The sequence below is a fragment of the Loa loa genome (assembly GCF_000183805.2).
Source record: "Loa loa unplaced genomic scaffold supercont3.27, whole genome shotgun sequence".
Lineage (NCBI taxonomy): Eukaryota > Metazoa > Nematoda > Chromadorea > Rhabditida > Onchocercidae > Loa > Loa loa.
The window spans coordinates 6,059-22,782 of NW_018108207.1; the positions used below are offsets into that span (position 1 = coordinate 6,059).

Genomic DNA, 16,724 nt, shown 5'->3' on the forward strand with positions numbered 1-16,724 from the left:
CTACATATATATATATATATATATATATATATATATATAGCAGTAAGCATCAAGCAATCAGACATTAACTGCATCATCACTTCAGGCATTGACGTTAAAAGCTTTCGCAAAATGACTTCACTTAATTAGGAAAATGAATAAAATTGCAAAAAACTTCTCTCTCTCTCTTACTATATATATCTATATATAGAAAGAGAGAAAGGGAGAACAGGATTCAGATCAAAGCTGTTATTGCTACATATGCGACACAGTAGTCGGCAAGTCTACGTCTTGAGATACTTTAGAGCTTCGTGGCTATTTTGAATTATAACTCTCTAAACAACACTATGAATAAGTGGATTATGATAAGTATAAGTATGCAACAGTAAGCAATGGTTACGAGAAATGTTGCATATTGCAAACAGAGGAAGTAATTTACCGAGTTAATTTGGACATTGCTCAATTTCCATCGGTCAATTTTTATTTAATTTTTGAAAAAAGAAAGAAAAAAAACAGTGTCAGTGGGTATCATAACATCCAGGAAATAATTTAAAGAGTTGCTAGTTAAGAATCCCTTCAATTTCTATTTACTTCAATCTGTTTTTTTTTTTTTTCAGCAAAAATTGTTATTCCTTTTCAAACGAGTGAATACTGAGAAAGAATGATCTCATGATAAGAAGGTTAATTTACAAATTGCATCCAAATTCACTCAATTACCATCATAACTTTTCTAGAGTTAACAAAATGGTAAAAATAAAGCTTTAAGCATTTAAAGTTTCATGATCAGTTAGAGATAAATTAAGAGATTTGATCCTTCTAAGGCTATTCAAAAACATAAAACTTCGCACCAATTTACAATTTCGTGAATATTAATCGCTCTCTCATGCATCTTATACCCACATGAACTGACTAAGTTAGGCTAAGTTATGAGCTTTGCAGGAGACTGAAGATTATATGATGAAATAGGAAATTACACATGTAGCAAAATCATAATAACTTACTTACTGACTGTGCTGTACGTACGAATAAACCGATGATCAATGCTTCCAAGAGCATCCTGACAAAATGTTTCAAAAATTAAGCTCAGATCTTCAATCCTGGATTATTTATCCTGGGAGCTGCCAATGCAAAACGAATCCTACAAAGTATTTTATGAAATAATTCAACTCTATAGAGTTAACGGAACTAATTTCGAGCATTCGGGCAAATACAGATGCCAATCTAAAATTTACAAACGGGAATGATCGATTTCATGTATATTTCTATCGACTGCAATTGAAAAGTACAATTCTGTACAAAACAATTGCAAAAACAAGGGCGCTGTGAAGAGGAATGATGAAAAAAGCGATGAAATTAAACTAGAAAAATTAGAAGTGACAGCTCGTTATCAAATAAGCAAGTGTTATTCGAATTAATAAATCATTTAAGTAAGGAGTGGAAGCTAATCAATCAGTGATTAAATGTTTGCTTGTCAACAGGGATGAGTTATATGCAAGACACAACATTTCGTTTCGCTTGTAAATGCAAGTGTGTGAAAAGTGTGTGTGTGTGTGTGTGTGTGTGTGTATGTGCGTGTGTGTGTATGTATGTATGTATGTGTATGTGTGTCGGTACTTCAGTAATTTGCCAGAGATATTATGGATTAGAGCCTCTCAGGAACACAACGAGCACCCTACCGCTCTTTATTATAATTGAAACTTTGACGAGGACAGAATTGAAGATTACAGGGATCGCTTCATCATATTTTGTCATTTCCATGCGATTTTATTGATATCAATCATTCCAGGGTCATCCATAACAATCCCAGGATTACGGAGTTTGACAACAATCTTACCGCTTCTTATATTTTTACTTGCTAATTTTAGCATAAAATCAACAGCATTTGTTTACTTGTTTGCATTATATCCTCAACTTCTCAAGCATTCAAAATTTTTATTATTTCAAACTAAAATTAAATAAATTATATTAAATGCTATTTAATGTGAGAACAATTTCTCTATTCATACGATCATTTCACTTCTAAGCAATCTTCCCGTTTCATTTAACAAAGAAAACAGGATTAGAAAAATTTTTTACAAACTGTTTTTGCAAATGATGTGATCAGATAGTGTCTTCCTAATTCTGTTGAGTTATTCCTAGACGGCCTGATATCTATCTTTAATTCATTCATTTACGGAAATCAAGAACTGCTCGTCTTCTAATAACGCTGTTCATCATTTATTTTTGATGCCATTCCTAAAATTCTAATCATTTCGGAAATGATTCATTGATTCGTTCCTGAATTACATTTCGCAGATTATGCTTACGAATAGTAGCAATAAATGCTTCATTTAAGCTGCATCATGTTTAAAGTTTTTAAAGCTTACATATTTCCATGTTTTAATAACAAAAGTAGATGTGATGAAAATTGGAAAAATAGCACATTGAGATTACGGCAATAAATCTGTATCAGATAAATATCATCTGAAACTGAAACCTTTGAATAATTTCAGTATATTCCTCAAACGAATACGGCAAGTTGAAAGTTTGTGCTAAGAAAAACACTGAGCAAAAGTAAACGTCGGAAATTTTTTGGAGAAGAATAAACCAATCTAAAAATTAAAAGTCTTTATTCAAAAGATAGGAATTATATTCCATTTCTGCAACAGATAATAAGTATAGAATTTATTAATGTTAGAAAGCAGCAGTAAAGTTGGGAAAGTCTAGAAAGAGCTAACAAAGCAGTCTGAAGACTGAGGCAGTCAATAATCACAAATAACAGGAAGAGCTAATATGAATACCAACATTTCCCCGCCTATATTCTCTTTCACTTTAAGTTGCGCTAGGAAAGATCTACACGTGGAGCGGTAAAACAGCAAGAGTAATTGGACATTTAGAAAGACAATAAAATCCCAAAATAGTTTTATGACCATATGCTACGGAATTAATTTTTGAATTCAGTCATCCAAGAGAAAATCAGTGGCTATGCAGTGATGCCACCTGGGAATCTGGAATGTGATTCTGCCTGAAATGAAAATTTTCCACTTTTAATGCAAATTATTACGCTGGCAGCTAGTCATCATCGAATTCAGTTTATTCAGAACTAATTGATTCATACTTTCATTCCTAGCCAGTAATTCATATTATCTAGATTATAAATTAAGGATGTTTCCGATAACAAAGCATTTATTTAGCAATTCAGTTGGAAAAACATGGAATTCCATCACCCAAATGTTCAAATTCCCACCCCAATGCCAATGATTAGAGATTGCATGCTTGATTTTCACTTAATACACCACCTTTCCTAGACCCTAGACCTAAAATCGTCACATATTTGTTGCCGATAAATGTTTTGTTATTTTCATTTTTGCAAATAAAAAAGCAAGATGTTCTACAAGTACTTTCAGTTCCAAAATCATCCATCTTAAATTATCCCATGTAACTAATATATAGATGTGTGAGTTTAGTTCAGTTATTTTCTAGAAACGCTCGGTCATTTCTTATTCAAACCAGTATTTGACAAACTGAATGATTAATGGTAATTAAGCGCGGAACACAAATCAAAAATTTGAACTGAAGCTACCGTTAGAAGTGGTACAGCATACGAAAAAAATGATGTCAAGTGGAGCAGTGCACGGAAAATTATTTTAATCACCTAACTCCAGACTAAAATTATTTAAGATGACGCCTTTGTATCAAAAAAGAGCTCAATCTAATTCTCCATAAATTGATTTTGAATAACAAATGTCTTACTGGGAAACTGGAGTGAATAAAATAGAACTGCAGTGAGAAATTCCATTTCCTTTTTCTAATCTCATTTCGATTTATGGCCTGAAAAAATTTTTCAGGAACAACATTATGAATATTATGAGGCCATAATGAATTTTATAATAAAATTAATCGAGTCAAACTCATATACAAGTTGAATCATTTGACGTAGCTTTAACAATCACAAATATTTCTGTATGTGTTGTAAACAAATTGCATTTCTTCTGCTGTGAAATTAAGGTGGTTGACAAAATTTTCTAAAGAACGAGATGCTATAATTATGATGCTATAATTATTGAAAAGGAATTTAGCTCTGATCTGTGACGTCATACATCTAACACACTCGTTACTATCACAAGTTTAAGACCTTAAAACCATTCAGCCTGTATGTATTGCTGATGACCTTTTAAATTGGTAGCGGTAAAATTTCAGTGTATCAAAGTATTTTATCATGCTGGGATCAACAAAACGAAAAAATGCATCCATTTCTAACGAGTAGTTAGTCGCAAATAGAAACGATCACTAGGTAGCATATTCAGAAAATGCTTTGCCCAGCTTTCGCAGTGGTTTTGTTTTTCTTGAGCAAGAGTCTATCTATCACTCAAGTTGTCCTAGAATAAGAAAGTGCATTAATTGAATAGTAAAGAAAGGATAAATTTGGGAAACATACTTATTGCTAACAAAGACTGTTTCATCAAAATTTAGGGTTTTCAAGGTAAAAGGTAAATAAATGTCAAATAATCAAGCGATTGTCTGTGTTTCTAGCGATGACAATGGCAGCATAACTTTATCGGAAAATTTGAAATTAAGAGATGTTGTTCGCAAGAGGTGAACCTAAATCATTGCTGTTAGTTTCTGCAATTTAAGTTTCTAGACTTTCGCCAAAAACAGTGAATCGCGGATCCTGGTTTTCCTTAGCTTAAATTTGTAACCTGTAAGATTACAGTTTTTAACTTTTGTCGGACAAAGCTTAGGATTAACTATTGCATTTATTTAAATCTAGTCAATAATTAGGCAGTCATGGAAGATAACTTTTCCGGAGGAACAAAAATCATGAGATAAAAATCTTTTAGTGCTTTTTCAATATGCCTGTGAAAGCTTTTAGATATTCAGCTTTTCGGGATTGAATTTAGATTTTCCTTCCAGTGAATGAGTCAATTTTTCATTTTGTCATACTTATGTATATTAAATCCATTGAGGTGACTTTATTACAGGCTGTGATTGAGCACGCAAAATAACAGTCTCAAAAACGAGAGAGAAACAAAAGTAGCCTCAAACAGACTTCGAACAGAACAGGGTTGCCAGGGTAACAGAAGCGCTCTCTTATGCATCAATTATTTCGTACAAGTCCTGAAATTTTCAATTCTGAAATTTTACATACCGTGCAGTCGAAAGAGCTATGATAGCTTCCTGATACCGGACTGATTCTTATGATTAGATGTAGTATATCCCATTGTTTCAGGCTTGCTTAATAATTATAAAGAGACAGAATAACTCCTAAGTCAATTCTGTTTGGAAACTAAAGGTTGTCGTCACAGACTTCGAATTTCATAGATTCTATGTTTCTAATTTTCAGTGGAACCACATCATTGGTTTTGTAATACGCCATCCAAGTACTAAATCCAGGCAATCTTTGGACATTAGCTGATGTTGAATCACCAGGATAAGCAGTGCGACAACGGAGATAGGTTAGGAAAGTTTGATCTCAAAAAAAACAACTTGTTTTTCTTACAATCAAGTTAGGAAGTAGGACATGTAAATTAACGAGTTAATTAATTAATATTTTAGTGTTACATCAAAGCACTTGGAGGACTACTGTAACCCAGTAAGCAGTGCTGAAGGAAATCCAAAAAATAACGTCACAATGGCAGCTATCCTTAGCCAGCCGGTGTACGATGTGTTTGTTCAGCATGACAGTTTGTTATTTGTTTATTCGTACTTCCGAATTCTGTCCATTTCTAATTTTTTCTTTAAATTCAATGCTAGTTTTAAAAAAACTAAAGAAAGTACTTTTCAAAAATTTCTGCCATCTATAATTGGTTGATGCATTGACAATATTTGGATATATTTATTTTTTCCAGAAGGTTTCCGTCGAACGGATCGTAAACAATACGAAAAGATGTTGGAAGCACGAACGGATGATCTGGTGAGTATTATTCCATCAGAAAGTATTCAGGCGGCATTGACGGTTCAAACTGCCTTTCGTAGCATATCGCTCATCATACAAGGTAAATATAATAGAAGTTGTAATAGATACTCTATGCTCAGATGTTTTTCGAATTAAGCTTCCGCTACTTTAAAGTAATCTCCAGGCACTATTAAAATATTCTTCATCAAAGTTCCAAAATTGTTTCATTTTTCGTTCTTGAATTTTTTGCTTTCAGGATTTTTATCTGGATTTGGCACTTCTCATGCTATTTTTGCTTTCGCTTTTGCCGATATTGTAAAATTTATTTCATTGTGACTTTGTTTCCTCTTTATTCATGATGACATTTGGTTCTTTAATTTCTTAAGGCTGCATTTTCAGTTTTTGAGTAGAAAATGTTATATGGATTCAATTAAGTACGTAGTTATTTAATTACCCGAAATTTTTGTCGTTGTTTCCTCAGGATGTACTTCATAAAAGTTACGCATGGTTAGCGACGCCAATACAAGCTATCTTCTACGCATGCTTTGTGATTAGTACCATTGCAGCACTTGACAGGTACTTCATGACTTTATCTTTCGTCACAAATTCATAAATTATTGCTAGTGAAAACATAATTTACGAAAATTGTTGGAGCTTTCTGAAACGTTCATTTATTCCATAAAATTAATTTGAGAATTAACTGCCTCCAACCATTTCACGAAACTATTTGAGAAAAAGGAATATATTATTTCCAGACTTGAAATAGGTTCTGGTTTAATGGATGGCTTGAAACGTGGATTGAGCTTGCAAAGTGGTAGTTTAGATATATTGCTATGTTTAATTGGTACAGTGGCTACATTGGTATCAGCATTATATGACGAATGGCTTGCAGCACCAATGAAACAACAAGAAAAAATTTTGTTTACAGTTGCTTCAACTTTATTTTCCTTCACCTCTCAAAATTTTTTGATGATAATAAAATGCTAGAAACTTTTGTTCAATTTTAAAGGTAAAAAAAGTTCGCAATTTAAATATCTGCTCCTAACGAATGATAAGAAAAGCGGGTTAGACTAACAGCTTCTTATCAGGATGGATTTGACTAGATTACAATAGTAAGTAGACTATAACTGCAGGATATTGTATCTATGGACCCGTTGGTTGTATGGTGTTTTTAAGCGGTATCCGTGCCATAGCCGGATTATTAAGCTGGCCACTTCTGGCTCTTTCACCAAACAGCAATATGCTATTGATGGAGCTTCGTAATCCGGTACGTTAACATCTTTCGACTTTTTTTTTTTTCAGAAATTGAGAGCGTTAATAGATAGAGTTTAAAAGTTTTAAAAGAAGAGTTTTTACTATCATTTCAAAAACATTCATTTAATAGGAGCCCCATAATTTCGAAGACTTATTTCTGCTTGTGTTTTTAGGAATCAATTCATGAAAACTGCGAAGTACCGTAAAGTGGTTTGAAAATAAATCTTTTCCTTTAAATAAAAAAAAAAAGTGATTTATGAATCTATTTTGAATTATAGATAGCGAGCAGATAAAACCATCAAGCCTAAATAAAAAATTTGCTATCTTGCTCTACTTCAACCTAAATAGGAGCAAATTTCACAGTTCTTTATAAAAATGAAAGAAAAAAAATTTGGTTAGTATTAATGAACATTATATATTTCTGTCTTTCGTTGCATCCTTAGTGCTAGTTATTTTTTTATTCCACACCTTCAGAGGAGAATTCTTTTACTTTTTCTTCGGAGCTGCCATTTATTTCAAATGGGCTGAAAGACCAATCGCCTCTATCAATGCAATTCTCACTATTTTAACATATAATAATTCAGCCGTCAATTTTTTGTTGCTTTTCTACTGTCATAACCGCCTACTTATTTGCTTAATCTTAATAAAATCTCAAAAGCTAAGGAAGTTCGAAAATTAAATTCAGTGTTGATTACACTGAATCATGATAAAATGTGAACTCATTTCAACTTTTTAAACAGCAATTTCATTAAAGAGAGAAATTGGTATTAATGGAAACTCTCTCTCTGTACTCTAGTTGTTATATTTCAAAAGAAAAATACTTTTTACAGAATTTTGATTCAAATACTCTAAAAAATTACAACGTAAGTGGTTTTAACAATCGTTATGCAAATTCATGAAAGCTTTCTGAAAACCATCAAAATCGGATTCTATTGTTCCTCTGGTTTTGTTGTCCATTCCTTGCTCCTTTGTCTCGTTTTTTCTATTCTATCTTCCATCCCTCCTAAACTGAAATTTGACGTTTTACCTCAGTGGTCATTTTAACAGAGAAAAAAAAATCCCCACTTTTTTTCACAAAGAAGGTAAAAAAGCAGCTGAAGTCTGCAATTTTTCAGGAGAGAAGAAGCAGCTGTGATGGGTAAAATGATTCTTCTTTCATCACATTCCTTCCACTTCACGTTTCCTTCATTTTCCATCAATTTTCACAGAATTGTTATCAGCAACTCACAGTATTTACGATCCACAATCAGCATTGCATTTTCTAATGCCAGTAATTTTACATTGCAAAATCAAATGAAATTATTTGCACCGTATGTTATATGCTTTATTGTTTGTCACGATGGAAAATATAATTATTTATGGAATACGAGTTTGTTCCCTCTTTTAAAATAACGAACAATATTGACTTGTCCATCATCTCTATTGCTATGTTAATGAAATGGAAATAATGCATAGGTGTGTTCGTCAAATGTATGCCAATCCACAAACTTTGACAAAAATTTAGAACTGAAAAACAAATCAGATGATTTTGTGGTCATCAATTTTAACATGGCATCAGAATGAGGAAGTTCAATTCAAACAATCATTTATTTAATTACAGTTCTGACGACATATTTTGGTACGAAAAGTTAGCTGCTTTTGTCTAATCAAAAGCTGTGCAACAAACAGGCAGTTATAGGGAACTGTTGATCTAATACAATCACTTTTAATGCCTAATAATAGTTCGCATATGGGATATCAATTCTGAAGGTTGAGTTCAAATTTCCTTATGCTATAATGAAAACATTCACAACAGCAAGAAGTGTTTTTCTTTTGCTTTTACTCTGGCGATGAATGGAGCTCTGAATGAAGCAATCACTAATTAAGGAAACGACTCATATAAGTCAGTAAGTCATCAGGATAATCCAATAGGCATTAAGCATCCCAAGTATGTTATCGATTCTTTCTGCTGAATATTTGTTTAATTGGGATCATCGAGTTTTGAAACTACGTTGCACTGCTATTTTCTGATCTACTTAGTACCAATACTTTGTATTAGGCATCGTTTCTCCGCAGATTTTGGGCTATGTCCGTTCATGAATTTTACAATCCCCCATACTTCAGCATCATCTCAAAGGAAAGCATTTAAGGCTCAAAATGATGACCTCCCAGTTCTACTGATAAAAATAATGCCAAAGAGTAGCGAAACTTCAAACTGGACCAAGTAAATGTTTGACAAGGAATTACAATAGTATTAGAACTGAAATTATTGAGAACTGAAAAGACATAGAAGATCTAGACAAAAATAGAAAGGAAAAAAGTGAAATAAAACGAAGAAAGTAATTATAGTTACGTAGTTATGTAGCTGTACAGTTGTGCAGTTGTGCAGTTGTATAGTTATGCAGTTGTGCAGCAGTAGTAGTAGTAATAATAATAGAAATAGTAATTAGTTAATGCTGAATAGTAATGGTAGTAGTAGTAATAGTAATAGTAATAATTAGTAGTAATAATGCGATTAATTAGAGTCATTATCACCAACTAATCAGCATCCATATCATGATTACCGAAGATATAAGCACTCTGAACACGTTGAGCAACTATCCAGAAATAAAACACCACCATCCATGTTCCGGAAGTAGCTTAAGTAGAAATACTCCACAGTGCTTTCACTATTGCAGTTTTTCTCCTGTAATCTGAACAATTTCTTACTCTCACGGTACCATTCTTTCCCGTTTCACCAATTTCAAATACTTCTTCATCGAAATTCAATATTTTTGCAGCAATTTTCATGTCTTACTTCATTGAAACCCCATCTACTTCGACAGAAATGCAACAAAAAGACGTGAAAGTTTTTATCCAAGTGCACATATTTCATGCATAATAAATTAACAAATTATATGGATATACAAAGTTTTAAAATCAAATTCGGTTTCGGCTGGTGACAGGATTCAGACAAAAAAACATTACGAAGATAGAATTACGGTCACATAAATGAAGTACTTGAACAGCTAACAACAAATACCTCACAGATGGAACTGAAACGAAAATGCGGCCATTTAATTTCAATAGAAGAACCAGAAATGGTCACAAAACTCAATTCACCATAGGATAGATCGTGATTTGACGGACAGCACAGAAGCATCATATCAGTGCAGAAATCGAAATGATATATAATGCACACGCAATTTATCAAATTCCCATTGTTGTATCTGCCGTTTCATGGTCTCACCGAAAAAACTATCTACTATCATTTTGCTCGATCACATGATTGGCCAAATGAAGTACTGCGCGGAGCACAAGATTCATCGATCAAACGAGGGAAACCTACTCCTAAACTTTGAACACAGTGTGATATTTCCGCAATACGTTACTTGATCCTATCTGCTAAACGCATTTTCACATAACACATAAAATACTGCACAACAAATCAACAAATTATATGGGTATATAAAGTTCTAAAATTAAATTCGGCTTCGGCTGGTGACACGATTCAGATGAAAAATAGACCAAACAGAAATTTATTTCTTTAAACCAAATATTTTTAGATTTTTTTAGAACAATCAAGAACAGGATGAAAGTGTAATTTATAAATTCCCACTGAGCATAGAAGTAAACTTTAGGTTTCCGAATCCACAAAATTGCTGGTATGAAAACCAAACACCTGGATGGGACTTAACTAGTTATTGCTGTATCACTTTCGAAGGAATTAATGGAGTGTCGAAGATACTGAAGTGATAGGACTCAACAATTAAACCAAGACGACTACTCGATTGTAGGACTAATTAATTAAACTAAGATACTTCCTCGCCAATCTGGTCACATTCTAATTAGAGGCGATACAGGTACACAGTCTACCTATGGTTCACTGCAACTTCCAGAAAAGAATCATTCAGGTTTTGTCTACTATTGGCAGCAGAATAATCAGAAGAAAACTTGACCAAAGAATTGTCGTCACAACGCTTCTTGGAGGATTACGCGAGTTGCTTATATCTCAGTATACTCTGGCATGCCGAAACCTGAACTGGTAACGGTAACACAAAATTGTTCACTATCAATTGTGAAATATGTAAGCGACATAAAGTAATACACGAAAAAGTTTAACGACCCGTTTCACGAAAGAGACTTCAAATGACTGTTGGAAATGAAGCGTCCAGTTTAACAGTTCCAAAAACAAGCAGTGCCGAAAAACGACCATAAAAACGAGTTTTTTCTTTGCTATTCAATAAGGAAATAGTCTGAAGGCAAGCTGAAGCTAAAAGCAGAACTCTGTGAAACAAAGCTGGGATCTATCAATGAAGCAGAGAGGAGAAAGTAGGAGAGACAGTGTTTAAAAAGAACAGCAAATCTTTCATATAATCGTCAAACAAGAAGATATTTCCATCACTACTAACTGGGGGATAAGAATCAATGAACCATAAGAGAAATGAGTAACGTAATGAAACTGATTCAAATAACACAGCAAAGTGAAGTTTCATAAATAGACGGGAATAAGATTTCTTTTTCTGTTCACAACGTACCTTTGAAGGCTGGTATTTTGAGTTTGGTATCTAAGTGAGCATTGTGTTCCTTCATCGAACAGTGGCTATAATATCGCACAAAGTCGACTAAAGAGGAAAAAAATAATTTCGTGTTGAGAAATGCATATCCTGACGATTCTGGATGTTTTAAATCTCTGAAAACACATTTTGGAGGCTTAAATAAGAAAATATTGAAATATTTTCTCGTCAAGACTTTGGTAGTCCTTGCAGTTGCATCAGTACTATGCTATATTCACGCCCTTTGATAGCGCACAAATGAGATGATATAGTGATGTTGTCCGTAGAACTCGTATAAGTAGAAAAAAACAAATGGTTCAAAAAGACCTTGAACAAGATTGATTAAAAGTACACGGACAAAAAGCGGTGTTCGGAATGTTCAGTTGCCTTTTCGTAAAATGAAACTGCGAGGAGAAGCATATTCAGAACATTAGGAAAAAGACTGATTAAAATATGACCTGTATTCAATTAAACAATTAAATATATGGTTTTCATTTGATATAGTCAGTGCATAGTGACCAACTTGAGACTGACTGGGGCGAATTAAAAATATTCCATTTGAATTATCAGGATTACAGTCCATAAGTGATCGAATAACTTTGAAGGCGCTATCCTGTAAATTCGAGAATTGACTCTAAATCCTGAACAAAAAAACAATCAAAATACGCACTTAAGTTGGAAAAAAGGCCATCTAGATTCCATTCAAAGTAAAGATAGAAAAGGTTTTGGAATAAGTCAAGTACCTTTGTGCAGTCGAGCGAAAGATATCTGTCGGGTTGCCAACGTAAAGTTAACTGAACCAGTATTTTTGAGAGTGGTTCTTGTTCCAAGTCAGCCAAAAACGACACTTCTTGTAACACTTTATCCATTGCTGCTTGCGAAACATTAAGTTGAGAGAGACGAAACTGACAAGTCCCCAGTTCTCTGCAATATATCGCTTTTTTTGAAAATAGCTAAAAAGCTTAATTATATGAACAGAGAATACTTTCAGTTGTTCCAGGTTCTGCAGAGCAAATAATAAGAAACTAATGAAAGTAGAATAAGAACTACGCAACAAGTTCAGAGAAATACGGTGCACAATTTAAAAAAGGAAAATCTAATTAAGGCTTTACTTATGCAATTTTGAAAGTTTCGGAGTTAAACTGCAATGCAAAGCTTCGTTTTCCCTGATTTTTCTTTCAGTCGCCTCAATTTGAGCAATCATTTGCTGCTGTTGATAGCGTATACTTTTTAATCTAAAAAACACTTTCTTCTTTAAGAATTAAGAATAATATATATTGAAAACAATACTATATATTGAAGTGATCTTGCCCAGACGAAGTGAGGAATATCTAAAGTCAAATCATATTTCACTCAACTTCAGCCTCAAAGATATTACACAAAAAATTTAACAAACATATCTCGAATGTAAGAAATTGAACACAACTAACGTACAATCCCACACCCCTCTTACTGCATGGGACAGTTGGCTGCTCAATTTAGTGATATGAAGACAAATCACTGCAATCTTAAAGTAAAACGAAGTTCCGCTATACTAAGTAAGATATAAAATTGCTATCCTGTTAGTAAGAGAATGGATACGTTGGTATAAGTAGAAGGGACGCGTATCATTAACAGCACAACTAGCCAAACAAATACGATATCAGCAGCATGTTCTACTTCGTTATTTTATGACTGCAATAAAAATCAAATATTTCGTCAAGAGTACCCTAAAAGATGCCGCGAAAACCATACAAAATGAAATGTTCTGAGTTGTATTCGCTTCTTTTGAATGGCATGGTTGTGCTTAATGTACGGTCGCATCTGAATGACATCTAGAACATTGTAGTGAAAACCTCAACGCTTTTGGCAAACATACCTCCTCTGCTGGGCCTCCTTATTTTTGTTTGATTGTGCAATTTCGGATTCATCGAATAACAATTGCTTATTGCTGAACAGTAAAGAAAAAAATGCTTCTCATGACTGATAAAAAAGATAAAGAAATAATTCATATTTTAATGCCATCTCGAGAAATAAATATGCCTGACTAGATGAATTACGGTCTTAAGCTGTAATCCACTCATTTCTATACCTACTATTGTTTCAAGTTTTGGAGCTGCTTCTCTAATTGCTGATGTAAGGACAAATATATGCTAAGAAATTTAATATAAATACATTAATAATTTGCTTTTAATGACGTGAGACACAGCGAAAATGTCCAAAAAAAAAAATTTTTACCATTCATCACAGATTATATAGAAGAAAATTGTGAAAAGGTTACCTTTCAAGCAACTCCACTTGTTTCAAGAAAAGTGCGTATGAAGCAATAAATGCAGCATGTGCTTGTCGCTTTTTTTGCAATTCCTCTTTTAACGAATCAAGCTCTGCCGTAATTTGATCATCATGTCGTATAAGGCGCAAATGAGCAGCGTGCAAACCACGCAACTGACACAGCAAATGTTCCACACTGCGTACACCATCGATGACCTGAACAAAATAGCAAATTTATTTAATCATGCTGAATAACAGGATATTGCAATTAGTAATTGCCTAACACATCTGCTTGATTCATAAGATTCAGAAACGCGAAAGCTAACCCAAGAAGTCTGTTCCAAATTTGGTTTACGAAGTGGGTAGAGAAGTTCAGTAGAAAGCTGACGATTGTATTCCAGCAAGGAATTTCTTCGATAATAATTAATTAATGATACAACTGATTCGAATTTTAACATATCTTCCGTAAAGCCACAGTGCTCACCAGCAACAATAATCCTTATTAAACGATTCCTCTGCAATATAATTTCCTTCATCCATATGACTGCCAACACATTGCCTTTGCGTATAACAACTCATAATTCATTCCAAAACCCAAGTAAGGTGATTATTAACGAAAATGTCTCAAAAAAGCATGAAACTTTAAGACTGCCCTTTGTCATTCCATACACATTTGTACAGTTTCTCTGTAAATTACCACGGCTCTAATCTCATCAGCACAAGTACAAGATTACAAATAGATTTCAAAGCAATATTCCATATCGTTTATGGAAAAAGAATCACTCACCAACTGGCGACGTCATGTTTCTTGCTACGCAATAATATTTGAATCCTAACGAAGAAAAAAGGGGATTATTATAAACAACGCAACACCTCAGCTCAAGGGAATATTTGTTCGGCAATCAGTAGTTAATTTTGGAAAGTCTTTACAATATAGATTGTTTTCCAAGACCTCATATGCTAATAATATCTGATTATTCAGTACGCCCGTATGCTAATAGCAAGTAAATTGCTGAACTATACTACAATGTTAGCTTAAGGATAACTGTCGGAAGAAATAATAAAAAAATAGCTAATTTTCATAATTTATGTAAGCACGTACCTCACCATATCTAAGCGTAAGGGTATAGTTTCCTTTAGTTGAAGCATCGCGCACACAAAACGTACCACTTGGACAATCCTAGAAAGCATTACATCATTTCCGACATTACAGGAACTTTCCAACTGCAATAATAAATTTGACTGCACATCGCTCTTTCAGTTGAATACTGTATTATTCTGGACTTACGCATATAGCTGACGCAATTTCCTCCTTGGAAGCATTCGCCCAATACCACTCTTGCTGTTGCAGACCAAAAGCGCAATCCTCCTCCTTTTTTTCCATCTCGCTGATGAAAGAAAAAAAACTCAAACGACCAAAACACTACATTGCATAAAATTCAGAAAATTCTTTGCTTCTTTCGCAATTTTTAAGCATTATCAGTCAATAGTTTGTAGTACGAACAATGATACCAGTGAATTTCTAATAATAAAGCAGGACTGAAGTTCTATTTTACGATTTAGAGCAGAAAGGAGAGTTAAACATACCGCCTAACATAACTAATTTGTATTCATTTGAGCTGCAGTTGTTGGTATTACCACATTTGAATTTGATTCTGGAAGTTTGCGTCAAGGAAGTCTTAGCTCACTCCCCTGCATATTGCGGAATCAGGGCTTAGCCAGCTATCAGTAAATGACAAAATACCGGAATGGTGAAACAATGATTAACGTATTCCAATTCCAAAGTACAGTAACGAAACTTAGCAAAATTAGATGCTAAAAATCGTCCACTACATTCCAGAACGAGGCGCAGTGACAAGTACCACACACCAGACAGCGGTTTTTCAAAAGATTTGTCGTCAGGCAACTACACCTACCACTTTGACAAAAAGGACCAGATTTCACATGGCCTCTTGATGAAAATCTTTGGTTCATACCCGAAGTTCTTCAGTATGGATTGGACTTGATTGGTTGGGGTACGCATACGCTATAGCCAACTGGATTGCTCAGTAGGAAAAGATTTCGGGGAATTTTGTGCGATGTTGATCTGACAACGAAAGCTGCTGTTTACTCTAGTAATAATTGACTTTATTTCCGATAGTAAGTTTTCAAAAAGTGCTGATTCCACTGCCTCTTTCAATAAAGAAGAGCGGTGTACGATAGAGAAAGTATGCTGAAGTAAGTAATGCTTGCAATTCAAAAGATACTGATTGGATAATACAGATGAAAACCGTTGCTGGTCATTGTGGTGAATCCAGAATTTGTCTTGTGCCTAGAAATTATATTGGTTTCCTGTTTCCCAGCCAAATCTGAATTGTTGAAAATTCTGTTTTCTTGATTCTTTTATGTTTTAAGGAAGGTCAACTTCACAAATTAATTTAGTAGTACAGAACAACTATATGGAAGTTATCGCAGAAAAGAGTTTAAAACAGATATACTATTAGAGAAACCATTTCCACGCATCATTTCCTTTCAGTCCTGCAAACAGTTCTGGAAAATCTTCGCATGTTTCAGCTGTTCATTTCTTACTTCTAAATACTTTCTTCATTACATTTAAAGATTTCTAAATACTTCTATATTTTCTTGCTAAGCAATGTCTAATTTTCTGCCAGTTCTCTCCGGTTCGTTTTTACATCATTTTCCGATATGAATACTCAAATTTTCCTATTATCATTTCACAGCCTGAAAAATGCGCTGACCGCAGAGCTTTTTGCTTATTCGCGACTCATCATTCATGGGACCATTAAGTAGCATGTATTATGGATACCGCAGAAATGAGAATCAGAAAACTAACATATTTGTTAGTGGAGGAT

The 16,724-nt window shown here is 33.8% G+C and overlaps 2 protein-coding genes across 2 annotated transcripts; one reads left to right on the forward strand and one right to left on the reverse strand.

The window, feature by feature from the left end:
• Positions 1 to 5,291: 5,291 nt before the first annotated feature.
• Positions 5,292 to 7,314, forward strand: LOAG_02436 (hypothetical protein; the record flags this gene model as incomplete). Its single annotated transcript, XM_020446011.1, has 8 exons — positions 5,292 to 5,414; positions 5,515 to 5,642; positions 5,808 to 5,954; positions 6,111 to 6,169; positions 6,336 to 6,430; positions 6,610 to 6,668; positions 6,988 to 7,121; positions 7,282 to 7,314. Exons 1-8 carry the CDS (start codon positions 5,374 to 5,376, stop codon positions 7,312 to 7,314), a joined length of 696 nt encoding a protein of 231 aa, XP_020303595.1. The 5' UTR covers positions 5,292 to 5,373.
• Positions 7,315 to 10,673: 3,359 nt separating this feature from the next.
• Positions 10,674 to 15,822, reverse strand: LOAG_02437 (hypothetical protein). Its single transcript, XM_020446012.1, has 9 exons — positions 15,460 to 15,822; positions 15,161 to 15,260; positions 14,199 to 15,052; positions 13,883 to 14,088; positions 13,481 to 13,552; positions 12,735 to 12,857; positions 12,366 to 12,546; positions 12,081 to 12,235; positions 10,674 to 11,759 (listed from the first exon to the last, which is right to left on the reverse strand). The coding sequence occupies exons 3-9, from the start codon at positions 14,406 to 14,408 to the stop codon at positions 11,594 to 11,596; spliced, it is 1,113 nt and encodes a 370-aa protein (XP_020303596.1). The 5' UTR covers positions 14,409 to 15,052; positions 15,161 to 15,260; positions 15,460 to 15,822; the 3' UTR covers positions 10,674 to 11,593.
• Between the last annotated feature and the right edge of the window lie 902 nt (positions 15,823 to 16,724).